Source organism: Ceratotherium simum, chromosome 34 (assembly GCF_057802395.1).
Source record: "Ceratotherium simum simum isolate JZ-2026a chromosome 34, ASM5780239v1, whole genome shotgun sequence".
Lineage (NCBI taxonomy): Eukaryota > Metazoa > Chordata > Mammalia > Perissodactyla > Rhinocerotidae > Ceratotherium > Ceratotherium simum.
In genome coordinates, this window is record NC_141933.1 from 7,404,225 (window position 1) to 7,430,681 (window position 26,457).

The following is a 26,457-nucleotide window of genomic DNA, read 5'->3' on the forward strand; positions in this document are numbered from 1 at the left end:
AAAGTGGTTGGGACAGTGCCTGGAATTGCCACTCTATAAGTATTAGCTCTGATGGGGGAATGGAGGCACAGAGTGGTTATGTGACCTGCCCAAAGTCACACAGCTCATGAGCAGGGATTTGTCACCCAGTCAGGCTGACTGCCAAACTGGGCTCTTTCAGGTCTCTCAGAACCAGCAGCTGCCTTGAGGGTGGACGGCAGTGTGGCTTCTGTCCACTGGAAGCCCCTCCATCCACTCAGAACTCATCCCTGGCCCTCCATTTCTTATCCCTCAGAAGTTCCACTTCGTGCCAAGCATCAACGCTGTGAGTGGCAGCCAGGAGCTCCAGTGGATGGTGCAGCCTCACTTCCTGGGACCCAGCAGCTACCCCAGGCCTCTGGCCTACCCCCAGTACAGCCCCCCACAGCCCCGGCCAGGAGTCATCCGGGCCCTGGGTCCACCTCCAGGCGTGCGTCGCCGGCCCAGTGAACAGGTAGGGAGCAGGGGTGTTGCACTGGTTCTGATGCCCACAGGGTTGCAGAAGAGAAGCTCCTGCCCAAAAGGAGAACACAGGCTTGGGGGGGAGGGGTAAGGTGGGGCCACTGGTGACTATTGGCCAAGGCAGAAAGTGATAGGAGACCCCAGGGGAGACCCAGGGGGCAAAGAGGTCACTTCTAGATCAGGGAAGCATATTAGGTGGAGGCATATTAGCCTAGAAGGATGGGTAGCAGTTACATAGATAGAGATGAAGGAAATGACATTCCAGTTACAGGAGATGGCAGGAGGAAGAATGGAGGTGGGAGTGAGAATGTGTAAGGTGTACATGCGGAAAGGTGTGTGGGCAGTAGAAGATCTCCACCTGCTGACATGTGTGGAGAGGGTGGGCTTATGCTGTCTGTATAGCTGGTGAGAGAACAGAGAGGAGAGAGTTCCCTTCAGCTGCTCGCTGCGTCTCAGTTTCCCTATCTCATTTAATCCTCATAAAAACTCTCTGGGGAATGTACTCTCGTTTTCCCCAGTTTACAGCCAAGGAAATGAAGGCACAGAGAGGTAGTCACTTGCCCAAGGTCACACAAATAGTGAGTAATGAGACAGGTCTGTCCAATTCTAAAGTCAGATCCTAACCGCCAGGCCACACTGTCTCACCGGGAGCTAAGGGAAGACTTGAAAGTCTTGCCTCCTCAACCAGGGTTCCTGCCCGCACACTGCTAATAAAGTCCTTACCAAAATAAATAAATGGGAGATAGAGTCTTTGAGGGAGTGGCTCCTCTTTCCCCTCCCTGGGGCATCTTGGTATATGAGACTGTTAGGTATACGAGACTGGGTGAGGTTTGCACGGAAAAGAGCTCACTCTGACAGCAGAGTAGAGGATGGGGAGGGAGGTCAGGGTCCTGGGAAAGGTGTGCCATCAGTCAGGGGAAGCTTTCCCACAAACAGAATGGCTGGCCTTTGTGACCAACTGGAAGGGGACTGTAGTGCGAGCCCCACAGGCAGCCTCCTGGACTTCCTTCCTTCAGCCCTGTCCTGTGGGTGTTCCTGGGTACTCCGAGACTGGGGCTGTGAGCTGTGATCCGGGTCCTTTTGGGGGAGGTGGTTTCCATCAGCTGGCCTCTCACTCAGTGTTGAATAGAATGAGTGGATTTTAATTCCTGCTCTGGAACCATAAACGAGTTATTCATCCTCCCTGGGCTTCAGTTCCTTACATGGACAGTTGGGTTAAGAATCTATGTAAAGCGCTGAGCTGGCACACAATAGGTTCCTGATAAAATAAAAACTTACTCAGCAGCACTCATTGGCCCTTCCTAGTGCTTACAGCCCCTGGGAAAGAGGCGACCTGGTTATCAAGAGATTGAAAAGAATGAGGGTCCTTCGAAAAAGAGTGGCCGGGTCCCAGGGGCTCAGAGGAGGAAAGGCCACTTTTCGCTGGGGTATGAGAGAAGGCTTCCTGGAGGCGGGGGCATCTTAGCTGGGAGATGAGGACGGTTAAGGTTCGTGGAGTAGGGGGAGGGCATTCCGAGAGAGGAATCATAGGAGGCAAAAGCTGGGTGTCAGGAGGAAATGTGACTAATCCAAGCTTACTAAAACGTGAGTGCGGGAACCGGTCGGGGTGCGGTGGTCCCTAAACCGCAGGCTGAGTCCTGCCACTGGGCCAGAGTAGGAGGCGAGTGCCCGGCAGCCAGTGGCTCTGGGTCCACCTCACTGCTCCCTCTCCCCCCAGATCAGCCCGGAGGAGGAGGAGCGCCGTCGAGTGAGGCGCGAGCGGAACAAGCTGGCGGCGGCCAAGTGCAGGAACCGAAGGAAGGAACTGACCGACTTCCTGCAGGCGGTGAGCACCCGCTGCTGCGGAGGGTTCCCAAGCCCCGGCCCATTGAGCCTCAGGGGGATCCCGGCTCCCATGAGCCCGCGGGACCACAAGGGGCGCCGGTATATGAAGTCCCCTCCCCCCATCTCTTTGTCGGAGGGGCAGTCTTTCGGAGAAAAGGACGAGGAAAAAGCGATTAAAAATTAGTTGCAGCGCGTATCACTCCGAGGAGGGCAGTGCTTAAGCTTTGGCCGACAATCTACTTCTAAGATGCCCCCAGGACTGATGGGAGTCGTGCCCATTTTTCTCCCAGGGGCTCATGGGAGTTGTAGTCCAGACTTGCTGGAGACTCCCCAGCCCCCCTCTTCTCTCCACCCCACTGAATCACCATCGTGGGAGGCTATGCGGTATTCAACCCTCATCTTCTTGACCGCCCCCCCCCAACCCTCTACAGGAGACCGACAAACTGGAGGACGAGAAATCCGGACTGCAGCGAGAGATCGAGGAGCTGCAGAAGCAGAAGGAGCGCCTGGAGCTGGTGCTCGAAGCCCACCGCCCCATCTGCAAAATCCCAGAAGGGGCCAAGGAGAGCGACACTGGCGGCACAGGCGGTACCAGCGGCACCCGCAGCCCACCAGCCCCCTCCTGCCCTGTGCCTTGTATCTCCCTTTCCCCGGGGCCTGTCCTCGAACCCGAAGCATTGCACACCCCCACACTCATGACCACACCCTCCCTGACTCCTTTCACCCCTAGTCTGGTCTTCACCTACCCCAGTACCCCTGAGCCTTGTTCCTCAGCCCATCGCAGGAGTAGCAGCAGCAGTGGGGACCCGTCCTCTGACCCCCTCGGCTCCCCCACCCTCCTGGCCTTATGAGGCACCCCAGCCCCCGCTCCCTGTAGGAGCCACCCTAGCCAACATACCCCTCCCCACCACTGGTCCAGCTGGCCTGGACCGTATCCCGTGCCCAACCTCAGCAGGTTCTTCTCCATCCTTCCAGATGAGACTGAGCATATTTTACTTTCTGGTAGAGCCAGCTTGAGGCCACCGAAGCTGCCTGCTGTTTCTCTAGAGCTGGCCTCTCTCGCACAATTTGCACGAAATCAGAGACAAAATATTTCCCATTTGTGCTAGAGAATTCCTGGCAGCCCCAAAGGACTTTGCAGATCCCTAGAGGTCCTCTGGAGCCCTAACCCTCTCCAAACCACCCTAGAGTCTTCATCACCCTCTTCCTATGATCCACCCGACTCTCCTCCTTGACAGAAAGTGATACTCTACCAGCCTAGAACACTAACTCGCCCAGCCCCACTGCCAGCAGCACCAGATGATTGAACCATGGCATCCTGCCGGCCCTCCTGAGTGGCACAGCTCAGGAGGGCACCAGAGGCTTCTGTGAGGAGCTGACTTGCAGCCCCCAGCTCTGAGAAGTCTTTAGCTCCAGGGAATCCAAGCCTCCACAGCGAGGGCAGCTGCTATTTATTTTCCTAAAGAGAGTATTTTTATACAAACCTGCCAAAATGGAATAAAAGGCTTGAAGCTCTGGCCTGGTCTCATTGGACCCAGAGGCTAAAGGGAGAACACTTGGAACCAGAAACCCTAGGCTCCAGTCTCGGCTCCACCGACTGACGGCATGACCTTGGACAAATTCTTTGATATTTTTGGACCTCGACTATCTTATCTGACAAATGAGGCTACATCTGCTCTGCCTCATCTCCAGGACTGAGAGGAGGAAGACAGTGCTGTGGGGTGCAAGCCAAGATTATCCCCCTCTTGCTGGGGGCCCACAGAGCTCCTGCGTGTGCCACAGGAGGGCGCTGTCATGTCCCTTCCAGCCTCAGGGGAGGCTGCTAGTGGGTTCTAGGCCCCCAACACCTGCTTCCTGCCCCATTGTCTCGGACAGGAAGGAGCCGGGAAGGGAGCTGGAGCCACTTCAGGGGCCGGATCATGGCCTGTCCCTGGGCCTGATTGGGGAAGTCAGGGGGCTTACTACTGTCCCATATCCCCCCGCCAGGCTTGGGGTAACGGGAGAGTCAGCCACCTTAGTTCTGCAGTCCCTCTGGATGGAAATGGTACCCCGTCTCAACGTGCCCGCCCTCGTCCCAACCCCGGCGAGTCCCAAACAGACGCTGCCCAAGTCACGGGCTCTGCTTCCGTCCCAGTTTATTAGCCCCCACCCAGCCCCCAGCAAGTCCCTCCGCTCCAGCCTCCAGTCCCCCTGCTGCTCCGCCAGCGAGAGCGAGGGGCCCTCCTCAGTCCCAGGGTTTCTAAATTCATGCCAGCGGCTCCTCGTGCGCAGCCGGAGTGGCGTCCAGCTCCCGAGTTCCACCGCAATCCCGGCGCTTGGGAAGCAATCCGGGCGGGCGTCGGCGCGAAGGAAGCTGCGCTCTCAGTCATCTGGGGAGCAGGCCAGGGGCAACTGATCCGGACTGCCCACGCTGCCGGTGCTGGAGCTTCCATCGCCCAGGTCGCGGGGTCCGCAGGGGGGCAAGGCGAGCTCGGGCGTCGGCCCGGCGCCTGAGCCCCCCGCGCCACCGGGGCCGCCGCGGGGGCCCCACTCCTCGCCCAGCGCCAGGCAGAGCTCCTTAAGCGCCAGGTTCTCCCGCAGCAGCTCCTCCTGGCGGCCCTCAAGCTCGGCCAGCTTCTGCCAACAACCGCCCAGGTCCTCGCGCACGGCCCGGGATGCTTGGGTCCCGAAGAGCTGCCACTGGCGCGCGGCGCGCCGCCCGCGCTGGCGCTCCGAGTCTAGGAAGCAGCAGAGGTCGCGCAGCTCGCGGTTCTCGGCCTGTAGGCGCCGGTTGAGTTGCTTGAGCTCGCGGATCTCGCCCAGGTGGCCCTGCAGCTGCCGATTCACCTCCTGCATGAGGCGGCCGCGCTGCACCAGAGCCGCCAGGCGTGCCGCCTCCTCCCGTCGTAGACGCCGCACCAGCTCCTCCTTGCCCAGCGCCGCCATCTCCTCGTCCGTCAGCTCCTCCAGGCCGCCTGCCTCGGCCTCCATGGCTGCTCAGGCCTCTGGAGCATCGCCTGCCCGCCGCCGCAGCCCAGAAGCCCCACGTCCAGCCCGGCGCCGCTCAGGGTCGGGCTCCAGCTCCGCGGGCGGCAGGCTGCGGTCGAGGTAGTGTAGGCTGCAGCAGCCGCCCGGGGGTGGGCACGCGGCGGGGCGCGCGCCGGGGCGGGGCCGCATGACGTCAGGGAAGGACAGCCAATCCGAGAAAGCCTCCCCGGAAAGGGGCGGGGTCTGAGCGCGAAGAGAGCTACCCTTCTCCGCCCACTCCGGGCCGCGGAGTCCTAGACCGCCGCGGACAGTGGGACTCGGCATCACCATCTTCCGCGCCAGTCAACCCCAAACTAGGTGCTTCGTACCTTCCAGTTCCAAACCTCCTCAAGCTCGAGGCTAGGCCTCTCAGCTCCTGAGAACCAAGACTCGGGCGTCGGCCCCCGACACTCCTGCCCACCCCCCGACGGAACCCAGATGGATCGCCTTTCCATCCTTCCTAGCTTAGCTCGAACTCGAGTCTCGGCTCACTGAGCATCGCTCCCACCTCCTTGGAACCCTGAATCCAAACGTCCTGGCTCACCATCAGCCTACCCTCCCTCTCACGGAGCGTTTCCTGCCTGGGGGGAGGAGCATACATGGGATTCATTTGTTCAATAAACCTTTGTTGTGTGCAAGGCTCATGCAGAAATGAAGTTGACTAAGATCCTAATCCTGTCCTCAAAGAGATAGTAATCTGGAAGGGGAAACAGGCTGTGTTAAACAAGAAGCAAATGGAGGAGGCGTATGGTCTGAGGGACTGCCCTGAAAAAAGGTTTCCCAAAAGAGGTGATATCTGAGCGGTTCTGAAAGATGTATAGACTTTGCGAAGTAAAGAGAAAGTTATTTCAGGGAAAGAGAAAGACACAAAGAGAAAGAGAAAGGTGAAAGACACTGGTGCCTGAAAGGGCCTAGCTGCTTTCGGAATAGTGAGAGTAGCTTAATGTTTTTGAAAGGCAGGTGCCTGGAGAAAGGTAAGTGGAGGTGGGGGGAGGCAACAAAAGTAGATGAAGGCCAGAATCTTTTTTTGTATGTGTGAGGAAGATCCGCCCTGGGCTAACATTCGGTGCCAATCCTCCTCTTTTTGCCGAGGAAGATTGGCCCTGGGCTAACATCCGTGCCCATCTTCCTCTACTTTATGTGGGACGCCGCCACACCATGGGACAAGCGGTGCGTCAGTGTGCGCCCGGGATCACGAACCTGCGAACCCCGGGCCGCGGAAGCGGAGAGCGCACACTTAACAGCAGCACCACTGGGCCGGCCCCCGATGAAGGACAGATTCTTAAGGGCTTTCAACACTAGGCTGGAACATTTCCACAGGCCAGTAAGCATTGTAAGCAGGGGAGTAACATTTTAAAATATGCATTTAAAGAAAGATTGTTCAGACTGCTTTGTGTGGGATGGACCATGGGAGGTGATGTAGGCAGGGAGATTGGTAAGAACACTGTGTCAATGGGCAAGGAGAACTATGCAGATGACTGGGCTGGGAGGGTCTGTGGGGATGGAGAGGACAAAACAGATCCGAGAATTATTCAGGAGGCAAATCAGCAGAACTGAATGTGGGAAGAGAGGAGTCTGGGAGAAAGCCCAGGTTTCTGGTATGAGAACTGAGTGGATGGTGGGGCTGTCACTGAGATAGGGACATAGAAAATGAAACAGATTGGAGAGAAGGAAAGATCTGCCTAGCTTTTGAGAGGCCTCTGGGGAGACAGCCTGGACAGAGTTGCAGAAAGGCGGCCCTCCGGATGTGGATTTCCAGGCAGAGCTCTGAGCTGCAGAGTAAGAGAGGTCATTACTGAGTTAGTGGTGAGAGGGTGGTTTAAACCATGGGAGCAGGAAAGGTGCTCATCCGCAGGATGGACTGAGGGGTTCCCAGCAAGGGCCTTTGGAAGTCGGGCCAGACATCTTTTTAGCAGAGAAAAGATTTGGTATAGAGCCTTGTGAAACCCCTACATTTAGGATACAGGTCAAAGTAGGGAGGCCCCGAAAAGAGCAGAGAATGTGGGAGAAACACCAAGAGGAAATGATGGGGGGAGGCTGCCGGGGCAGGGGAGACTGGCCGGAGGTCTTGCCTCCCGACGCCCTCCCGCAAACGGGGCCCGGATGGGGGTGGGGATGGAGAAGACTGGGATTCCCCCTTCCGCTGGGAGGAGGGGCTACTCCACCGCCTCCGCCTCTTCCCGCGCCGCTCCTGCCCCCACCCGCTCTGTCCCGGAAGTGGTCCTTCTCTGGCTCCGGGTGCCCGGAGCCGAATCTGGGCGCTCCCGGAAGTGGCCCGGCGGCGGCGCGCCCGGCCCGGGCAGTGCTCCCTCCTGTTGGGGCGCTGCGGCCGCGCCCGGGGTCGGGCGTCGCCATGACCAGTGAGCTGGATATCTTCGTGGGGAACACGACCCTCATCGATGAGGACGTGTATCGCCTCTGGCTGGATGGTTACTCGGGTCTGTGGGGGGCTGTCTGGGGAGCCCGTCGGGCGGAGCGGTTGTTTGGGGTGGGAGAGGGGGCGGGGCCCGGACTTGACCATCCCATGGGGAAGTGGGCAGCAGGAGTAAGTCATGTTTAGGGGTCGGGGCGGGAATCCCTGGAGGGCCCCTCGAGTCAGCGGAGCGGGGCTTGATGCTAGCGCCCACTCCCCAGTGAGCGACGCGGTGGCCCTGAGGGTGCGCTCGGGCATCCTGGAGCAGACGGGCGCCACTGCAGCGGTGCTGCAGAGCGACACCATGGACCACTACCGTACTTTCCACATGCTCGAGCGCCTGCTGCACGCACCGCCCAAGCTGCTGCACCAGCTCATCTTCCAGATCCCCCCCTCCCGACAGGCGCTGCTCATCGAGAGGTGCGGACGCCAATCTGTCTGACCATATACCCATTTTGCAGGCTGAAACTGAGACCCAGCGAAGGGTGGGACTTACCCAGGCCGTGAGAGAGTTGGGAGCAGAAAGAACCACACCCAGGCCCTGCTAGGCCCTCTTTCCCCTCCTTTATGGAAAGTCAGTGGTGTTCTCTGCCTCCACGCAGGTACTATGCCTTTGACGAGGCCTTTGTGCGGGAGGTCCTGGGCAAGAAGCTGTCCAAGGGCACCAAGAAAGACCTAGACGACATCAGCACCAAAACGGGCATCACCCTCAAGAGCTGCCGGAGACAAGTGGGCACCGCACCCCCCAACACAACATCCCATCTACAGTCCCCCCTTCACCTCATCCCTTCGACCACTGCCCCAGCCTCCTCCCCCACCTCTGATTGTGGCAGCTGCTTCATACCCATTCTCCTCTCGTCTTGTTTTGCTGCTTGCAAACCATCCTCTTCAGCCAGAGTGAGCTTTCAGAAGCCCAGATCTGACCATAGCTTTCCCCCACTCATAAACTTTCGTGGGCTCCTACTCCCTTGTGGATAGTAGCCACACTCCTTGGCCTTGACCTTCATCCTCTCCTGTGATGTGGTCCCTGCCAACCTCTCTAGGCTGACATTTCCTCATTCTCCGGCTTTCTTTTGCTCATGCTGCTCCTCCCTGGAGGGTACTATTCTCGGCCATATCTACCCCTTGAAATCCAAGGCAGGGGGTCAGATGCCACCTTCTCCACAAGCCTTTTTGGTGGTGCCAGAGAGAAGTAACCCCTCTACTGGGCCTTTAGTGTCTTTGCTCTTGTTTCTGGTGAGCTCCCTGCATATGGCTTAGCATTCGCTCATTTTTGACTTCCTGGGCCTTAGCTGGGAGGGTCAGTTCCAGCACAAGCTCATGATGCTAAAATGGGGGTGAATTCAGAGATAGGAGTGAGTAAACATTTATCCAAGGCAAGATGGAAGAAGCTGATAGACATTTGTTGAATTGATGACAGGTATTAATGAATAGTTTGTGGAAGGAATAACAGATGCTAACTCAGCATATGTTGACTGGATAGGTGTGTAGGTGAAGGAGAGATTTCAATAAACAGTTTATTGGGGGAACAGCCTCTGACCAGTCCTCCCTCCTCCCCAACTGCTCTGCAGTTTGACAACTTTAAGCGAGTCTTCAAGGTGGTGGAGGAAATGCGGGGCTCCCTGGTGGATAACATCCAGCAACACTTCCTCCTCTCCGACCGGCTGGCCAGGTGAGGGGCCAGGCGAGGAGCCAGCCTTCTCCCCATCCTGCACACTCCTTCCCTGGGCCCTGAGGCTAGTCTTCCTTCCCCACCCCCATCCCCTTGACCTCCTGGCTGTTGGGGGCTGGTCATCCCACTGCTGGTCTGCACTTTGGATCAGACCAGCCTGGGTTCAAATCCTAGCCTGGGCACTTACCAGCTGGGCTATTGTGAGGTGCTGCATGGAGAGTCCATGGCACAGCCCTCGCGCTTAGGAAGTGCTCAGTACATGGTGACTGTTACCCTGTGGTCTCCCGCTGTATCCCTTAGGAGACCTGGGCTGAAACCTCTTTGCACAGATGAGGAGGCCCAGAGAGAAGTGACTTGAAACACGTCACACAGTGTGTTAGGGCAGAGAGAGGCCAGAACTTGGATGCCCAGCTGATGTCGCAGGTAGGAGCTACTTCTAAGAAGGAGTCTCAAGCCCTGACAGGCCCACTCCCCACTCCCTGCAGGGACTATGCAGCCATCGTCTTCTTTGCCAACAACCGCTTTGAGACAGGGAAGAAAAAACTACAGTATCTGAGCTTTGGCGACTTTGCCTTCTGTGCTGAGCTCATGATCCAGAACTGGACCCTTGGAGCTGTTGGTGAGGCCCCCACTGACCCAGGTGCCCGGACACCTCCCCACCCTCCCTGGGCCTGGTTCCCCGCCCGCAGTTTCCCCTGCAGGCCCCAGCATCCTTTCTTTAGTGCCCTCACCTCAGCCACCTCTGCTCATAGTCCAGTGTCCCCACACACACGTTGTCTGCAGACCAAGGGCCCACTACTTCTCTGTGGCCTGGGGCAAGTCACTCCACCTCTCTGACACTCCGCTTCCTCTTCTGTCTCGTGGGGTGCAATGATGGGGTGGGCGGGGAAGGCTCAGGATATCACAGGAGGGGTTTTTATCCCCTACCCCAACTCCCCTCATGAGCCTCACTCAGACTCCCAGGTGGATGACATGGACATGGACTTAGACAAGGAGTTTCTTCAGGACTTGAAGGAGCTCAAGGTGCTTGTGGCTGACAAGGACCTTCTGGACCTGCACAAGAGGTGACACAGGGGGGCCCATGGGGTGGGGCCTGAAGTGGGGGCCCAGGCGGCTCTAAGCTTGACCCTGTCTCCCTGCAGCCTGGTGTGCACCGCCCTCCGGGGAAAGCTCGGTGTCTTCTCTGAGATGGAAGCCAACTTCAAGGTCTGTGGCCTAATCCAACCTGTGTCCCTTGGGCATCTTAGCCTCCAGTGCACTGTCCCACTGGGAAACTCTGCTCATGCCCGGGATTGACCGGCAGGTGGCGCTGCTGCCTCCCCGCCTGCCTGTGAGGGGGGAGGCTGCTCCTAAAGTTGGGGAGTTATTTGATTGAGGGAGGTGGATAGATTTGGGGAGCCCTCCTCCAGCCTCTGGGCTCAACCCCCAGCTTCTGGGACAGAAGGCAGAACTCCCAGGCTCCCTGCCCCACAGAACCTGTCCCGGGGGCTGGTGAATGTGGCCGCCAAGCTGACTCACAATAAGGATGTCAGAGACCTATTTGTGGACCTTGTGGAAAAGGTGAGCTGTCCTGCCCGCCGCCCTCTGATCCCCAACCTGGCCTGTCCCTGGGCTGGACCAGTGCTACGTGTTCCCTTGGGCCCACAGTTCGTGGAACCCTGCCGCTCTGACCATTGGCCGTTGAGTGACGTGCGGCTCTTCTTGAATCAGTATTCAGCATCGGTCCACTCCCTGGATGGCTTCCGGTGAGAGACGCCAGGCCTCCTGTCCAGCTTGGCCTGGCCCCAGCCAGCCTCTTGCCAGAGCCTAGCCCTCCTGCAGTGGTGGGGATGCAGTGAACATCAGCCGTTACTGTTCCCATTGTCATTGCAGGCACCAGGCCCTCTGGGACCGCTACATGGGCACCCTCCATGGCTGCCTCCTGCGCCTCTATCATGACTGAGGCCCCTCCCACCGCCAGGCGCACACTGACAATAAAGTTGCCATAACTTTGGAGGAGCCTGTGCGTGGGTACACGTGTGGTCCAGTGTGGGAGTCTGTGCAGGTGTGCGTGCATGTGTCTCTAAGTATCGTAGTGTACGTGTATAAGGATGTACGTGTACGTCGGCCCCGCAGGAACTAGGAAGTGTCCGGAAACGATGTCTAAGTTCTCCCCATCCATTTCCCCACCCCAGCTGAGTCCACTTGGAAGACAGGAGTTTCATCCTGATTTATTCCATCCATAGCAGGAAGATTGGGAGGACAGGCCAAGACCTTGGGGAGGGGCCAGCAAGGAGGCAGCTGGCACAGCAGGAGAGAGCTGAGGGGCAGCCAGGCGGGCTCAGGGAGGGCAGGAGACTGGGCGCCTGTTTTGTGGTAGTTGCACTCGAGCAGTGAGCGGGTACTTGGTGATGCCACAGGCATTGCTGCCTCGGTGTAGCCGGAAATAGCCCTAGGAAGTTAGGGGGCATCAGAAGGTGGGGAGAGGCCTGTCCTGCCCTGTCCCTTCCATAGATCACACTCACCTTCTCACCCCAGTTGGCCCCCCAGGAGTTCTTCAGGATCCAGTATGGGGTGGAGTGGCGAGGACGAGGACGAGATGAGCCTGCCTCTGCCTGCCTGCCCTCCACACCAAAACCCACCAGCAGGACAGAATGATCCACGTGCCGGGGGTCACAGGTGGTGGGCGTGGCCCGGATCACACCCGACTGGTATTGCTGCAGGGGTAGGGGCAGAGGGGCTGAGTTTGGGGCTACCTCCCCTATATGCCCCTCCCCCCGTTCCCTCCCCTATCCTACCTGCAGTAGCTTCACATTGATGGTCACGGTGATGGGGCCATGGGTGGCCAGGTACGAGGCGATTGCTGGGGGGAGAAGGTGCCATCAGGCCCTGCCTGCCCTGTGCCCTCTGCTCTCGGCTCATGGGTGCCTCTCTCTCTCCCTTGCCACATCCCCACCCACTCCATCCCTCCATCTGTGTCTATAGCCCAATCTGTCCATCCCTGTCATTCTCCCCCAACGTCCGCCTGTGTCTCCAGCCTGTCCGCACTCTGCTCGTTGTCCTTCAGCATGATGAAATCCTGGATCCAGGCCACCTTTTTGTGCTTATTGGCCAGGCACTTGTGGGGTTTGCCTTTCCCCTGGAATGGGTAGTCCTTTTCACTGGCCAGGCCACCTAGAGATAAGCAAGGCCAGGATGGAGACCCGGCTCCTGAATGTCCCCCAGCCCACAGCTGCCCTGAGAGGCAGGGCACTCACTGTTGTTGAGGACCGTGATGAATGCATCCCAGACGAAGCCGCCCCCGCAGCCATTCCCACAGCGGTCACAGTCAAGCAGCTCTGGTGTGAGAAGGGACAATGCGGGTGACCAGGCCCCAGGCCCCCTTCCCTTCCCCAGTCACACATGCCCCCCTCTCCCAGCCATACGCTGCACAGAGAGTTCCACAGACGATTGCCATGTGATGCCCCACAGGGCCTCGATGTTGCCCACGGTCGCTATGGCCCAGCAGCAGTTGCAATTTTCCTAGCAGTGAGAGAGTACGGGCAGGGTAAGGTGTCTGGGCCTTGCCCCTCCCTCCCTCCCACCACCGGCTGGACTGGGCCAGGCTGGGTGGAGGCAGATACCTGGTTCTTGATGGATGAGATGACACCGGTTGCCTTCCGCCAGTCACAGGTCCGTGGCACTGGCTCTGACTCCCCCCACTCTTCAGACTCTACCTTTCTCCCCAGGCTGGGGACCCCTGCAGCTGCCCTCCGATGCCCATAGTGCTGGCCAAACTCCTCCTCTGTGGGACAGATGGGGCCACCAAGGTCACAATTTTGACCCTTCCCTCCCATATTCTGCCTCTCCCACTCCAGCCATCCACTTCCTCAGCCATTTGAGTCCCCATAACACCCTGGCAGACAAAGGCAAGGATGCTGAGGGCTAGAGAGAGGCCCGGTTCCTTGCTGGGTGCATTCCCCTGTAGCTGCTGCCTCGCCCCTGAGCTGGAGTTCCTACCCCTGCTCTCTCTGATGTGGGGCAAGCAGCCAGGCCTCTGGTCCTTAGCATCCCTCTCTGGGAAACGAAAGCCGTAGGTCTGCCCTGTCCATCTGCTAGTATACCTGGAGAAGGCTCTGCTTCCCCACCCATCACCTAGGGGCCGGGAGGGGTCCCAGTACCTGTAAGGTCACTGAATGGAGTCACCCCAAACTCAGCTGTGCCCAAGTCCTCCTCCTGCAGCCGCTGAGCCTGGGCCAGGTTGTGGGCAAAGATGTTCAGGCGGCGAGCATACTCTGGACCAAAAGGGGGTTGTCCTAGGCTGACTCTCAAGCCCGCAGGGACAGGAAGTGGCCACTGGCTGAGCATCTTCTCACCCACACACCAAGGTGAGCACTGACTCCTTTCCTATGGCTCCTGCAGGCCCCGCTGCAGACGCCTGGGCTAAGGAAACGGCTCCCAGCCCACTTGGGGTTGGGTTTTCCCAGGAGGCAGGAAGGGGGGCGTCTCTGCCCACCCCCGGGGGAAGCCAACTAAAGGGTCTGAAGGCAGAGTGACTCAGAAGGGAAAGTAGGTGGTTGGAGCCGGCTTTCTGCCAGGTCACCTCCTCCACCACCTTCGCTTCACACCTCAGACCGCAGGTCCGGAGCTGGAACGTGGTGGGGGTGGGGGAGGATGGGGGACAGGTCCACAGCCCAGGCAGCCTGGGCTGAAAGGCGCCCCCAGACAATCCCTCTATGGGAGATGAGACACAGAGAGGGCAGGAGCAGGGCTGGCAGCTCCTGGGGGTGGTGAGAGAGTCACCTTGGGGACAAAATGGGTATCCTTGAGTGTTTGCTGAATGAAGTCATGACTAGATAGTGGTCTCCTGCCCACTGCCTGGGGTCACAGGAAAGTGGCTATGGAGGGGAGGATCCTCTGAGACTGGGCAGACCCCCAGCAGCTGCCACCTCCTTCCAGATTCATAGCAAAGAAATCCTGTCGCCGCTTGTGGACTCGGGAACCAGGGAGTACACCCCAGTCCTGCCACTGTCCTGCCCATTCCCCACCCTGAGCCTTGATTTCCTCATCTATTAAATGGGAGAAGGGGCGTTGGACTGGAGATGCACGTGCCCCCTGATACCTGCTGGGTTTGAGTAACTCCGGTTGTACTGGATCTGGAATAATGTGAAGACCTCCTTCAGCTCCAGCGGCCGGGGACCTGGGTCCTGGAGGGAACCAAGGGTGGGAGTGTGGGGGGAGGTAGGTGAGAAGTCATCTCTGGACTACACCTCAGCTCCCAGCCATGCAGACTGGGCTAGGGGATCAGCCAGTTAGCCCGCTGTCTCCCTGTGTGAGCGTGGACTCATCAATCACTTCTTCAGCCTCAGTCACTCCCTCTGAGAAATGGGAACAAGGCAGTTGTTTCTGAAGCGGTGAGCCCCAGGCACGGGGCCTGCAGAGGGAAGGGTATGGGGAGCAGGTTGGGGGCACTTACCTGGCCCCTGAGGGAGCCCTTGACGCCTTGGGCCGGACCTGCCACCAACAGAGCCAGGAGGCAGGAGAGGTGGACAGTTTGTGCCATCGTGCCGTGGAACAGAGTGCCAGGGGCAGGAAGCTGTGCAGGCCAAGTTGGAGGGGCTGAGAGGGCGGAGCTGGAGAAACCACAAAGGGGAAACTAGGCTGGGAGGGGGGCCGACCCCAAGAGGCCTTCAGGCTGTTGTCCCTGCCCGGCCCTCTGCCTGCCCGCTCCTCACTCCACCTCTTTTTCTTTATTCAACAGAGGCTGTCTGCCACCCTGTTCCGGGCAATTCTAGGGATGCAGAGATGGATCTGTCCTTAAAGAGACAGGAGGAGACAGATCCTAAGTGGGCAGTGACAATATAGGGCCATCAGTGCTGTGAGCGGGAAGCCTAGGGGGCTACGGGAGCCACGGGCTCCTGACGACTGGGGGGGATGGAGGGTGGTCAGTGCCCTCTGGGGAAGCACTCTTGCTCATCCTGCAAAGCTCAGTCAGCTCAAGGGTCACCTCCAAGAAGCATTCCCTGCTTCCCATCCTCTGCTGTGATCTGCGGCCCTTGGAGGCCCTGCTGTGCCTGTGCCCGCTTGGCATCTGCCTCCCACCCACCCCAGATGTGTCTGATGCCCTGCGTCCTCAGCGCTGAGGATGGGGCCAGCACAGAGCGGGCTCGATGGGTGTTTGTTGACTGAACAATTGGTCATCATGGGTTTTAAACAGGAAAGTGCAGGGTCCTGGGGACAGCAAGTGGCAGCTACTGCCTCCTTCTCTTCTTCATACCTGTCACAGTCAGGGGATGGGGATGAGGGGTCTGGGTGAGCCTGAGGGGGCATAAAGATGGCAGAGTTGGCATCTCAGGCAGAGCAGGGCCAAAGCCTGTGAGGCCAATGGCTGGGCAGGGGTGTTAACACCCATTACTGCTGCCTTGGTTCTAATGGCTCCTTGGGCTGGGCGTCTCCCTTGTGTGCCTCCATGCTGGGAACCAGGCCCCCAGGATGAGAACCAGCACCCAAGACCAGAGATAAATGAGAAAAAGCTGGCTTTCTAAGGGTTGCATGTGGATAGGAGAGAGGCAAAGGGAGGAGGGATCTGATCCTGGGATTCATTCATTCATGTGCTCACTGCCTCATTTCTTCATTCATTAGGAATCTTCCCAAAGCTGTGAGGCCTCATTTTGCTGCGCCCCTTCCCCTACCCCAGATAGTTAGCCAAGGGACACCCCTATTTAGAAAAAAGAATGGTGCTGCCTTTACTAAAATGCGGTAGACAGACCATCCACAGAGGGGTAACTGGCTCCCTGGTTCTAGATCCTAGCTATGTGGCCCTGGTCTTGGGCCATGTGTGACCTATGACAAAGGCCCTGTGTCAGCCCTCAGAGCTGGAGGTCCCTGTGTGGGCACCAAAGGGCGTCTATTATAAAACCTGACTCTTGTGGTGGGGGTTGTGGAAATTTGGGGGAGGAGGGACTGAGGTGTGGGACTGGGTGGCCTTCCTCTTTGATCCTCTCCTTCCCTCCCTTGAATGTGAGCTCCATGAGGCCAGGAGATTTGGGTCATTTTTCCATTAGTGCTGTGTCCCTGGTGCCTAGCACAGAGCCTGGTCAACAGTGGCCACTCAGTAAACATTTGCTGAATGAATGAATGAACTTACCCACTGGCTCACTCATTTGTGCATTCATTTGCTCATCCTGCAGCTCCTGGCTGGCACCCAGTGAGGGCTGAGCTCAGGGCCCAGGGGGCTCACTGCCTTGGTAGAAGAGAGACACCAACCAAGATAAGGCCTTGTGAGCCAGTGCAGAGGGGATGAGAGCAGGGAAAGTCGTTAGGGTCCCAGAGGTCAGGAGAGGCATTCTGAGGCGGCACCTCCGAGTGGCAGGCACACCCAAGCCTAACAGTGCAAAGATGGAGGCTCAGGTCCAAGTTTGAGTTGCCAACTGGGCATCCAGTCGTCCCCCTCTGGGCCTCTGGGCCTCATTTCTGAGTGGCAGCAACAATTCCTTTGAGTGGAATGACCCTTTGTGGAGCACCTACGACCCTGGCTGGCACGGAGCAGGTGTTCAGATGGTGGGTCCTTAATGCTCTACTCTGGGGGCAAAGAGCCCAGAGAGTCTTGGAGTCAGAGGGACTTGAGTTCAAATGCTGTCCTTCCCACTCTGGCTGTGCCTGGACAAATCTCAGCCTCTGTCATCTGTGAAATGGGGTGTTAACGGCACGGCTTCCCTGGCTTGGCAGGAGGATTGCATGAGGTGCACGCTGCTGCCTGGAATGGTTAGATCTTGATAATCAAAAGCTATTATTCTGGGCTAGCCCCGGTGGCCTAGTGGTTAAGTTCATTGCACTCTGATTCAGTGGCTCAGGGCCGGGGACCCGGCTCCCAGATGCAGACCTACACCACTCGTCTGTTAGTGGCCATGCTGTGGTGGCAGCTCACATACAAAAAGAGGAAGATTGACAGCAGATGTTAGCTCAGGGCAAATCTTCAGCAAAAAAACAAACCAAAAAAAGAGCTATTATTTTTACTATTTTTTAATAGCTTTATTGAGATATAATTCACACACCATAAAATTCACTTTTAGAGTGTACAATTCAGTGGTTTTTAGTGTATTTGCATAATTGTGCAACCGTTACCATTATCTAATTTCAGAGCATTTTCATCACCCAAAAGAAACCCTGTACCAATTAGTAGTGACTCCCCCGTCCCCCTTCCCCCTGCAAACACTAATCTAGTTTGTCTCTCAGATTCTCCTATTCTGGATGTGTCATATAAGTGGACTATGGGGCCTTTTGTGTCTGGCTTCTTTCACCTAGTGTAATATTTTCAAGATTCATCCATGTTGTAGCACACATCAGTACTTCATTCCTTTTTATGGCTGAATAATACTGTGTTGTATCCCCACATTTTATTTATCCATTCATCACGACGGACATTAGATTGTCTCTACATTTTGGTTCTTGTGAATAGTGTTGCTATGAACAGTTTGTACAGATATTTTGTGTGGACACATGTTTTCAATTCCCCTGGGTACATACCTAGGAGTGAAATTGCTGGGTCATGTGGTAACATTTTGAGGACCTGCCAGACTGTTTTCCAAAGCGGCTGCACCATCTTACGTTGCCACCCACGGTGTATGAGCGTTCCAATTTCTCCATATCCTCGCCAACACTTGTTATTGTCTGTCTTTTTGGCTCTAAAGAGTTATTATTTTTAGCCTCCTCGCCCCTGCGGCTGGAAAGGATTTGGGGATGGGGGAGGCGCTTTCCGGTCCACTCTGAACCCGGAGGGCTCACCTCGGGACCCATCCCACGTCCCCTCCTCGGCATTCCCTCTCCCCCGGCCCGGCTGCGTTGGGGGCGATCGTGAGGATAAACACGGGTGGAAAGGGAAGGGAGGGCTCGGCAGTTCCCGCACGCCATCTGCCTCCAGACTGAGAACCTTGCACACGCGGCCCTTTCCCGTCTGGCCCCGCCCTGAGACGTGGGCAGGGAGAGGCCCCGCCCCTTCCTGGGAGCCAGCTCCGCCCAAACCCCTCCCCCAAGGGCGCGCCCTCCGCTTGGGGGCGGAGGCAGAAACCCCGGGGGCGGAGGGGGCCGCGGGTGGGAGGTGGCCGGGAAGGCGCTGGCGCCGGACCTTGGAGTCCTGTACGCCCGAGTTCAGCGCTGCCCAAGCCTTCTAAGGGGCTTCCATTCATTCTGGGCCAAAAGAGAACTGCCGCCCCCGCCCCCAAACTGTTGTAGCCCGGCAATCGGAGGGCTCCGGGGAGGCTGTCCTGGAGTGAAGGGACCACTTGGCTGAAGACAGACAGCCCTGGGGATGGAGAAGAGAAGGGACAGAGATGAACAGTTCTGGGCCGGGGAGCGTCTCGTCCTCAAGCGAGGGTCTGGGGACCCTGAATGAAGTTTTGGTATTTCCAGAGTGACTTTCTGGGTGCAGAGAATAAAATTCTGGAGAGCGTAGGGTGAGGATCTGGAGGCCCCAAGATTAGGTGGGGTCTAGGTGCACAGGATGACATTCTGGGAAGCGCACAAAGAGTCTGGGGGCTCCAGCATTAAGATGTGGATGCACAGGATGGAATTCTGGGGGCTCAAATTAGATAGAAATCTAGGTGTGCAGGATGACACTCTGAGGTGCTGAAAGTGAGGGCCTGGGGGCTCCCAGATGAGTCTGAGGGCCTGGCATCAGGACCAATACCCCCAGGATCGAGCGCTAGAAGACCCTGGCCCTGCGCCGGGAGGCGGCTCCGGGCGGCGCCGCGGGGGACCGGGTGGGGGCCTGCGGCCGGCCGGGGGCGGAGAAGCGGGGGGTCGGGGTCCCTCCCCCTGGCGCGGGCTCAGGAATCCGCCGAGGGGCGGGCGGAGGCGCCGGGGTGGGCCGCGCCGCGGCGGGCGGGCGGGCGGGGGGCGCTTCCTGGGGCCGCGCGTCCAGGGAGCTGCGCTGTCCGCCCGTCCGTCTGCCCGCAGGCACTGCCCGAGCCAGCCGAGCCGCCGGAGCCGCGGGCCGCGGGGGCGTCGCGGGCCCAAGTGAGTGGCTGTCCGTGGGGGGAGGGCAAGGGCCGGAGTCTCGGCCGAGTCGGCGTCAGCGAGGAGGCGAGAGGCCGCGCTCCTCGGCCCGCTCCGCTGGGGGACCGGGCGGGGGCGGGGCGGCCCCGGGCGGGTGGGCCCCGTACCCCGGCCTGCGAGAGGAGTTGGCCCTCGGCTCTGGGAGCTCCGGGGCCCCAAGCACGGTCCCGAGCGGGAGGCGGCTGGGGCCAGGGCTCAGGGTTCTGGTACAGGGAATGGGGGGTGCCGTGGCAGAGGGGCCCTGACCCCCGCCCACCACCTCCCAGCCCCAGGATGCTCCCCTTCGCCTCCTGCCTCCCCGGGTCTCTACTGCTCTGGGCGCTGCTGCTGTTGCTCTTGGGGGCAGCCTCTCCCCAGGATTCGGAGGAGCCTGACAGCTACACGGTGGGGACCGGGCCACTGGCCTGGGATGGGCTGGGCAGGGACACAGAGACCAGGATCCTGGGGTGGCTGCTGCTGGGGAAGAGTCTCCCCTCCCCTGGTTGGTGGAGCAGCTGGGGCCATTGTTTGGAGCAGGCCGGGAGGGTGGCCAGGCTCAGGCCCTGGTCTTGGCCTGGTCCCTTGGAGGGGACCACGGTGACCACTGCACCTCTGGTCCCCTTGTAGGAATGCACAGATGGTTATGAGTGGGACCCGGACAGCCAGCACTGCCGGGGTGAGTGTGCCTGGGGGACTGACGCACCCCCAGGAACCAGGAAGGGGATTGCAACCCCAACTCCAAGAGCTGCAGTAGAAGCCCAATGGCCTGTCCTCTGCGCAGCTCTGCTTGGTGAAGCCAGCTCTGGTTCTCTGGGGACCAGCTCAGCTAGGGGTGGAGAAGCCATCCAGGCCCCTCCCTCCCAGAGAAACCCAGGACACCCTGCCCCCACCCCTTAATAGGCAAGAGAGCAACAGGGCACTGCCCAGGGGAGCTGGAGCTGGGTCCTGGACACCTTCTCAAAGCACTCTCCTATCCAGCTTTGTTTCCTCACATCCCCGGAGGGCAGTGTCCCAGGGAGCTGGGGTAAGGAGGCCTGCACATCACTCTTGGGCTGAGCCAGGGCCAGGACTTTGGGGAGGCATAGAGACCTTCTTAGGGGCAAGAGAATGGGGGTGACTGTGGGAACACGTGTCCCACCATCAGCCCCGGCAGGCCCTGGAGAGGGCTCCTGAGCAGGCAGTCTTAGTTTGTTGAGTAGAGAAGGAAGGCCCTGCCCGGGTCACACAGCTTAGAGAAGGCTGAGCTGGGCTCCTGCCTCCCACCCCTCCACGGCCGGCCCAGGAGGCTGGCTGTGCCCAGCAGGCCTCTCTCTGCAGATGTCAATGAGTGCCTGACCATCCCGGAGGCCTGCAAGGGGGAGATGAAATGCATCAACCACTATGGGGGCTACTTGTGCCTGCCCCGCTCGGCTGCCGTCATCAACGACCTGCACGGCGAGGGACCCCCACCACCAGTGCCCCCTGCTCAACACCCCAACCCCTGCCTAGCAGGCTATGAGCCTGATGATCAGGAGAGGTGTGTGGGTGAGTGAGGGTCCCCCTGGCGCCCAGGCTTCCCGTCTTCCTGCCAAGTGTCTTATCACTGCGTCTTAAAAACGCAGACCTCATGTTCCTCTCTTGCTCAGAAGCCTCCCCAGGGCCACTGGGATGACATCCAGACCCTCATCCAGATCCTCACTGGGTGTGGGGCCTGCCACAGGTGGCCCCAGCTCCTGTCCCCCTGCCCCAGCCAGCCTCTGAGACCCTCCCCATGACAGCTACAGGCACACTGCCAGAGCTCTGCCTCTCAGTCTCTGCCCCCTGCCCCCTTCTTAATCTGGACCCCACCCCTGGGCACCAGGGGCCTTGGAGGAAGGCCCTGGAATCAGTGCTTCTGGGCATATGGGCAGGGTCTTATTTCCCATGCTTCTCTGGCACAGGGTCTCACAGGTTAGAGGTGCCTTTCCCGTTGGCTCCCAGGCTGGTAGACTGTTATTTGTGCTGTTGGGAGGGTCTAATCCATGTGTTCCCGTTTTGGGGGCCACCAGTCACCCACACGCCCATGTGAGTGGTACCTGACCTGTGTCCCCCCACGTTGAGGTGTCTGTTATATTGGGTGGTGCATGGGCTCCCAGGCAGGGGCTGAGTGGTGTCTCCTGCAGACGTGGACGAGTGTGCCCAGGACCTGCACGACTGCCGCCCCAGCCAGGAGTGCCATAACCTGCCTGGCTCCTACCAGTGCACCTGCCCCGACGGCTACCGCAAGATTGGGCCTGAATGTGTGGGTGAGCCTGAGGGGCACCTTTCTAGTTCCTGCTCTGTGCCCCTGGCCTGGCACTCACCCTGGCACCTGACCCCTATTCCAACTCATCCCAAGCTTCACCTCAGTCCCCGGCCACTTCTGTGTTCCAGTCCCCAGACACAGGACTGTATGGGGATACGCATGAGTCCTGGCTGACTCGGCCCAGCCCAGCCCCCCAGACACAGACAAAACTATGGGTGGTGAGGCCTTGAGTCCCAGCTGGCCTGGGCCCCACCTGACCTCTTCCCTCTGCCCTCCTTCCCCGCCTCCACCCCAGATATAGATGAGTGCCGCTACCGCTACTGCCAGCACCGCTGCGTGAACCTGCCTGGCTCCTTTCGCTGCCAGTGCGAGCCGGGCTTCCAGCTGGGGCCCAACAACCGCTCCTGTGTGGGTGAGGCTGGGCCGGGCCAGGCTCCTGGGTCCTGGGCAGTGTGGTGTGGGGTGAGGGAGCTCCCTTCCTGACCAGCCCAGGTGAAATGGGGGCTCCGGGCTGCTCCTCAGCTTTCACCCCCCCCTCTTTTTCCTGGCACCCCTAGATGTGAACGAATGTGACATGGGGGCTCCATGCGAGCAGCGCTGCTTCAACTCCTATGGGACCTTCCTGTGTCGCTGCCACCAGGGCTATGAGCTGCACCGGGATGGGTTCTCCTGCAGTGGTGAGAGCTCCACCCCTGCCACGTGTTCCTCCATTGGTCCCCCAGGCCCTGCATCATGCTGCACCTCCTGCCACACAGGCCTCCATTTGATGGCTCCATGTCCCGTCCGCTCTGCACCCCATGTACCTCCTGTGTACTCACCCCCAGCTGGTTCAGGGCACCTGCAGACCTGCCCACCTTAACTCTCAGCCTGGTGGGGAAGGCACAGAGGGAAGCAGTTAGGTCCCCACTGAGCTTCAGTGGGGAGACTGAGCAAGGATGTGGGTGCCCCCTCCCTGGGAGTCAGGCTGACCTGCATTCGAATCCTGGACCAGGGACAGTCACTCTTCTCTCTCAGCCTATTTCTTCTTCTGTAAAATGGGTTGTCTTGAGGATTAAGTGGGAAAATGACAAGAGACAGGCTTCATCAAGTCCCAAGCAGCACATCTTTCCAGTGAACTACCATCTACTGAGCGCCTGCCCTGTGCAGTGCGCTGCCCTGCCATACTTGGCCTCATTTAATCCTGCAAACAATCCTATGAGGCAAGTAGGATTTTTTTCCTTCCTCTGCAAAATGAGGACGTTAATATCTCCTTCAAGGTTTGTTGGGAGGATTACAAAAAAATAATAAGCATAAAGCCCTTCAATGAAGAGAGGTTAAGTGACTTGCCCAAGGTCACACAGCTGGGGTGAGATGGGGCCAGGGCTCTGTCCCAGACTTCTAACTCCATGTCAACTGGCCATGTACCCTGTTTATGTTATGCTCTCCTGCCGAGTAAGGCCTGGCCCCATTGGTACCTGGTTCAGTGCTAGGCAGCATGGGGGAAACCAGAGGAGAAAACCTGGCTCCTGCCTGGGCAGCTCACAGTTGGCAGGAGGTGACTTGTGCTTGGGCTGATTGTGGGTTGCAGGAATTGGGCAAGTTATTGAAAACCAGAGCAGGCTGGGCCCTCCAGGCTCATCTAGTCTAACCCGCTCATTTTATTGACAGGGAACTGAGGTTCCCCAAACTCAGTCGGTAGGATTTAAGCCACGCCTCTAGATTCCCAGTGCTTTCATTTAGCATCATCTTACAGTCCTGGGGCAAAAGAGGTCTGTGAGCTGGGCAGTCTGGGCAGACCTGTCTTTGAATCCTCTGTCCCCCTGCTGAGCTTTGCAGGGCTTGTCACATCCCCTCCGTCTTTCCACATTGAGCATAACATAGGGCTGGGCTCTCCGTAAACGTTTGTGGGGCTGAACTGAGAGGACTGCCCTTGGCCCAGAGTCCTCATCCCCACTCTCCCTCAGATATTGATGAGTGCAGCTACTCCAGTTACCTCTGCCAGTACCGCTGTGTCAACGAGCCAGGCCGCTTCTCCTGCCACTGTCCGCAGGGCTATCAGCTGCTGGCCACGCGCCTCTGCCAAGGTACAGGTTGCCCGGGTGGAGGGGACAGGGTGGTGTCGGGGGGCTGGTGATCTGACGTCTGGGTTCCAGCCCCTCTCCCGTGGCACAGACATTGACGAGTGCGAGTCGGGTGCGCACCAGTGCTCCGAGGCCCAAACTTGTGTCAACTTCCATGGGGGCTACCGTTGCGTGGACACCAACCGCTGCGTGGAGCCCTACGTCCAAGTGTCCGACAAGTGAGTCAAGTCGACGGCGAGCCCCCCACAAACTACAACTCCCAGAGGGCTCTGCGGCTGACTGGCGTCTATTTGGACTGGCGCGTGCCCCGAGGGCTGATGGGAGTTGTAGTCCTCCCTGACAATCACGCAAGCTCTTATAGCAGGAGTGGGAGGATCCTTTTGAGATCCCAGATTTGGGGGTGGGCCCAACTAGGGGGATGGGCTAGGACCTCATTCATGTCCACATCTCGGGATCTCTAGTCGCTGCCTCTGTCCGGCCTCCAACCCGCTGTGCCGGGAGCAGCCCTCGTCCATCGTGCACCGCTACATGAGCATCACCTCCGAGCGGAGCGTGCCTGCCGACGTGTTCCAGATCCAAGCAACCTCCGTCTACCCCGGCGCCTACAATGCCTTTCAGATCCGTGCCGGAAACTCGCAGGGGGACTTCTACATTAGGGTAAGGCTTTCCCCTAACCCCTCTCTTTAACTGACATGCATAACCCAGAATTGAATTCCAGGAGACCTTAAGTGGGAGACGCGGCTATACCACTATGCCCCGCCTCTTCTCTCAAAGCCCCGCCCCCAGGAGGCGGAATTTCTGTAGAAAGGTAGGGTAAATTCCCTTGGTTCAGACTCCAGATTGTTACATGCTGTTCTAAAGAGGCACTTGGACACTGGGGTTTGAGCCTCTGCACTGGTTTCCGTATCTGGCCTCAATTTCTTCCTTTTTTTTTTGTGAGGAAGATCGGCCCTGAGCTAACATCTGCCAGTCGTCCTCTTTTTTGCTGAGGAAGACTGGCCCTGGGCTAACATCCATGCCCATCTTCCTCCACTTTATATGGGAGGCCGCCACAGCATGTCTTGACAAGTGGTGCGTCAGTGCGCACCAGGGATCCAAACTGGCGAACCCCGGGCTGCTGCAGCGAAGCGCGCACACTTAACCGCTTGTGCCACTGGGCCGTCCCTGGCCTCAATTTCTGTATCTGTAGAACAAGGGACTGGCATGAGAGGCCTTCCCAGGTAACAGACACAGCAGAGTCTGGGAAGGGCAAGCAAGTGGAGCCGGGCCTTGGAGAGAGAGAGGCAGTGGGCCGGGATCTGCGAGTCCAGCTCCCTACTGGTGGAGGTGTTAGGAGGGAGGGGTCCACGTATGACTCACAGGGAGAGGGTGTACAGGCCTGTCTGGGATCAGGGCTTGTTTTCTCTTTTTGAAATGCAAGGGGAGTCAGCTTGCTCCTGGTCACCAAAGGCCCCACCACTCCCAAGAGTCTCACACTTGGCCCTGAATCATCAGTTGACTATGGCTAGACAAAAGAAGAACTAGCTGGAAAGAGTGGGAAGAGCACCAGTAGGGGATTTCTAAGGGCAGGAGCCTGGGTGCAGGAGAGATGAGCTGTCAAGGAGCTGTCATCAGATGAGCTGTCATCACAGAGCTGGATGAGAGCCTGGGGTCACACCCCCGCCAGGGCTGTCTCTCCACTTCCTAGCCAACTGGTTGTGCATGGGAGACATGGGACAGGGAGGTGACGCAGAGGTAGGGTCCTGGTGGGTAGGTTGACTCAATCTACATGCCCCCCTTCCACTGTGTCCTGCAGCAAATCAACAATGTCAGCGCCATGCTGGTCCTCGCCCGGCCCGTGACAGGCCCCCGGGAGTACGTGCTGGACCTCGAGATGGTCACCATGAACTCCCTCATGAGCTACCGGGCCAGCTCTGTACTGAGACTCACCGTCTTCGTGGGGGCCTACACCTTCTGAGGAGTGGGGGGAGCCCTCAGGGAGGGGGAGGTTCCCTGTAGCCGAGGGGCCTGGGGCTCAGGGATGCCTGCGTTCTGCTAAAAGGGAAGATGCTGTTGTGAAGGGTAGAGAGAGAAAGGCAATAAAGGGAGAAAGAAGGAGTCCTGGTGGCTGAGGGGGGTGGGTGACACTGTAGTGAACCCCAGACTGGGGGAGGGGCCAGGCTTGTGGGAGGCAGGCCAAGTCTACCTAAAGTGGGGGGGGGGGTCTCTGCTCAGGCTGAGGGAGTCCTGTTGACAGGAGCTGAGAGCTGCATCCCCATGGCTGGGATCGATCTACGTGCCATGAGCATTAGAATCTCCTGGAGAAGGGAGGAGGTAATGTCCCCAGGCCCCAGCACAGAAATGTAGGTTTGGCTGGTTTACAGGGAGCCTGAGAAACCCCACTGTAGACAGTGCCAGGAGGCCCTGGGTTTCACTCCTAGCTAGGCCTCAAACTATCAATTTGGACAAACCCTACTAGCTACCTGGGCATCAGTTTTCCAATCCATAAAATGGGGCAATTGGACTGTTAGTGCTTTTCAAACTTTTCTTTTCCAAGCTACAGAACCTTTTATCAAAGGGAATTTTATTTGATCAGGGGACCTTCTGATGACATAAACTGGATTCAAAGTTGCAATGCTTCACTAACGCCGTCTCCCTGGCAATCTCATTGCTCCACCAGGGTACCCAAAATCCCAAGGAGCTCAGTTTAAAAACCAAGGGAACCAATGGTCTCCCCAGTTCCTGCCTGGATATTTTACAAGGCCCCTGG

At 58.5% G+C, this 26,457-nt stretch overlaps 5 protein-coding genes across 8 annotated transcripts in view; 3 read left to right on the plus strand and 2 right to left on the minus strand.

Moving 5' to 3' along the window:
- Positions 1-3,821, plus strand: part of FOSL1 (FOS like 1, AP-1 transcription factor subunit) — a 5,813-nt gene extending 1,992 nt beyond the window's left edge. The window contains exons 2-4 of the mRNA XM_004437626.3: positions 275-472; positions 2,198-2,305; positions 2,736-3,821. Of these exons, the coding sequence (XP_004437683.1) occupies positions 275-472; positions 2,198-2,305; positions 2,736-3,155 (726 nt within the window). The 3' untranslated portion in view covers positions 3,156-3,821. The remainder of the gene's footprint in view (positions 1-274; positions 473-2,197; positions 2,306-2,735) is intronic.
- On the minus strand, positions 3,735-5,402 carry CCDC85B (coiled-coil domain containing 85B). The gene has a single exon (XM_004437630.3). It carries the CDS (start codon positions 5,272-5,274, stop codon positions 4,666-4,668), a length of 609 nt encoding a protein of 202 aa, XP_004437687.1. The 5' UTR covers positions 5,275-5,402; the 3' UTR covers positions 3,735-4,665.
- A 2,184-nt stretch (positions 5,403-7,586) lies between these two features.
- Positions 7,587-11,388, plus strand: FIBP (FGF1 intracellular binding protein). 4 transcript variants are annotated; one of them, XM_004437627.3, is made up of 10 exons: positions 7,588-7,748; positions 7,945-8,143; positions 8,326-8,452; positions 9,295-9,395; positions 9,881-10,035; positions 10,351-10,459; positions 10,538-10,601; positions 10,869-10,955; positions 11,043-11,140; positions 11,268-11,388. In XM_004437627.3, the coding sequence occupies exons 1-10, from the start codon at positions 7,664-7,666 to the stop codon at positions 11,335-11,337; spliced, it is 1,095 nt and encodes a 364-aa protein (XP_004437684.1). In that variant the 5' UTR covers positions 7,588-7,663; the 3' UTR covers positions 11,338-11,388. The 4 variants fall into 4 exon arrangements, 3 of the variants coding, with proteins under 3 accessions (XP_004437684.1, XP_004437685.1, XP_087278755.1); XM_004437628.3 differs by having other exon boundaries at positions 9,881-10,014; XR_015549705.1 differs by lacking the exon at positions 11,268-11,388 and having other exon boundaries at positions 7,587-7,748; positions 10,825-10,955.
- A 217-nt stretch (positions 11,389-11,605) lies between these two features.
- Positions 11,606-14,983, minus strand: CTSW (cathepsin W). The gene is made up of 10 exons (XM_004437629.3): positions 14,830-14,983; positions 14,476-14,560; positions 13,535-13,648; positions 12,998-13,158; positions 12,800-12,896; positions 12,632-12,712; positions 12,423-12,548; positions 12,173-12,237; positions 11,900-12,091; positions 11,606-11,826 (listed from the first exon to the last, which is right to left on the minus strand). Exons 1-10 carry the CDS (start codon positions 14,914-14,916, stop codon positions 11,716-11,718), a joined length of 1,119 nt encoding a protein of 372 aa, XP_004437686.1. The 5' UTR covers positions 14,917-14,983; the 3' UTR covers positions 11,606-11,715.
- A 4,265-nt stretch (positions 14,984-19,248) lies between these two features.
- On the plus strand, positions 19,249-25,820 carry EFEMP2 (EGF-like fibulin extracellular matrix protein 2). Its single transcript, XM_004437625.3, has 11 exons — positions 19,249-19,367; positions 19,673-19,790; positions 20,013-20,061; positions 20,703-20,909; positions 21,527-21,649; positions 21,944-22,060; positions 22,206-22,325; positions 23,592-23,711; positions 23,800-23,926; positions 24,170-24,365; positions 25,504-25,820. The coding sequence occupies exons 2-11, from the start codon at positions 19,680-19,682 to the stop codon at positions 25,663-25,665; spliced, it is 1,332 nt and encodes a 443-aa protein (XP_004437682.1). The 5' UTR covers positions 19,249-19,367; positions 19,673-19,679; the 3' UTR covers positions 25,666-25,820.
- Positions 25,821-26,457: the final 637 nt, after the last annotated feature.

Excerpts from the sequence above, each read along its gene's own strand:
- CCDC85B (XM_004437630.3), bottom strand. The coding sequence starts at position 5,274 with ATGGAGGCCGAGGCAGGCGGCCTGGAGGAGCTGACGGACGAGGAGATG.
- FIBP (XM_004437627.3), top strand. The coding sequence starts at position 7,664 with ATGACCAGTGAGCTGGATATCTTCGTGGGGAACACGACCCTCATCGAT. Across the intron at positions 8,453-9,294 it reads TCAAGAGCTGCCGGAGACAA|TTTGACAACTTTAAGCGAGT; the intron begins GTGGGCACCGCA and ends ACTGCTCTGCAG. Across the intron at positions 10,036-10,350 it reads TGAGGCCCCCACTGACCCAG|ACTCCCAGGTGGATGACATG; the intron begins GTGCCCGGACAC and ends AGCCTCACTCAG.
- CTSW (XM_004437629.3), bottom strand. The coding sequence starts at position 14,916 with ATGGCACAAACTGTCCACCTCTCCTGCCTCCTGGCTCTGTTGGTGGCA. Across the intron at positions 13,649-14,475 it reads GAGTTACTCAAACCCAGCAG|AGTATGCTCGCCGCCTGAAC; the intron begins GTATCAGGGGGC and ends CTTTTGGTCCAG. Across the intron at positions 12,092-12,172 it reads TCAATGTGAAGCTACTGCAG|CAATACCAGTCGGGTGTGAT; the intron begins GTAGGATAGGGG and ends CTACCCCTGCAG.
- EFEMP2 (XM_004437625.3), top strand. The coding sequence starts at position 19,680 with ATGCTCCCCTTCGCCTCCTGCCTCCCCGGGTCTCTACTGCTCTGGGCG. Across the intron at positions 20,910-21,526 it reads TGATCAGGAGAGGTGTGTGG|ACGTGGACGAGTGTGCCCAG; the intron begins GTGAGTGAGGGT and ends TGTCTCCTGCAG. Across the intron at positions 23,712-23,799 it reads GGCCACGCGCCTCTGCCAAG|ACATTGACGAGTGCGAGTCG; the intron begins GTACAGGTTGCC and ends CCCGTGGCACAG.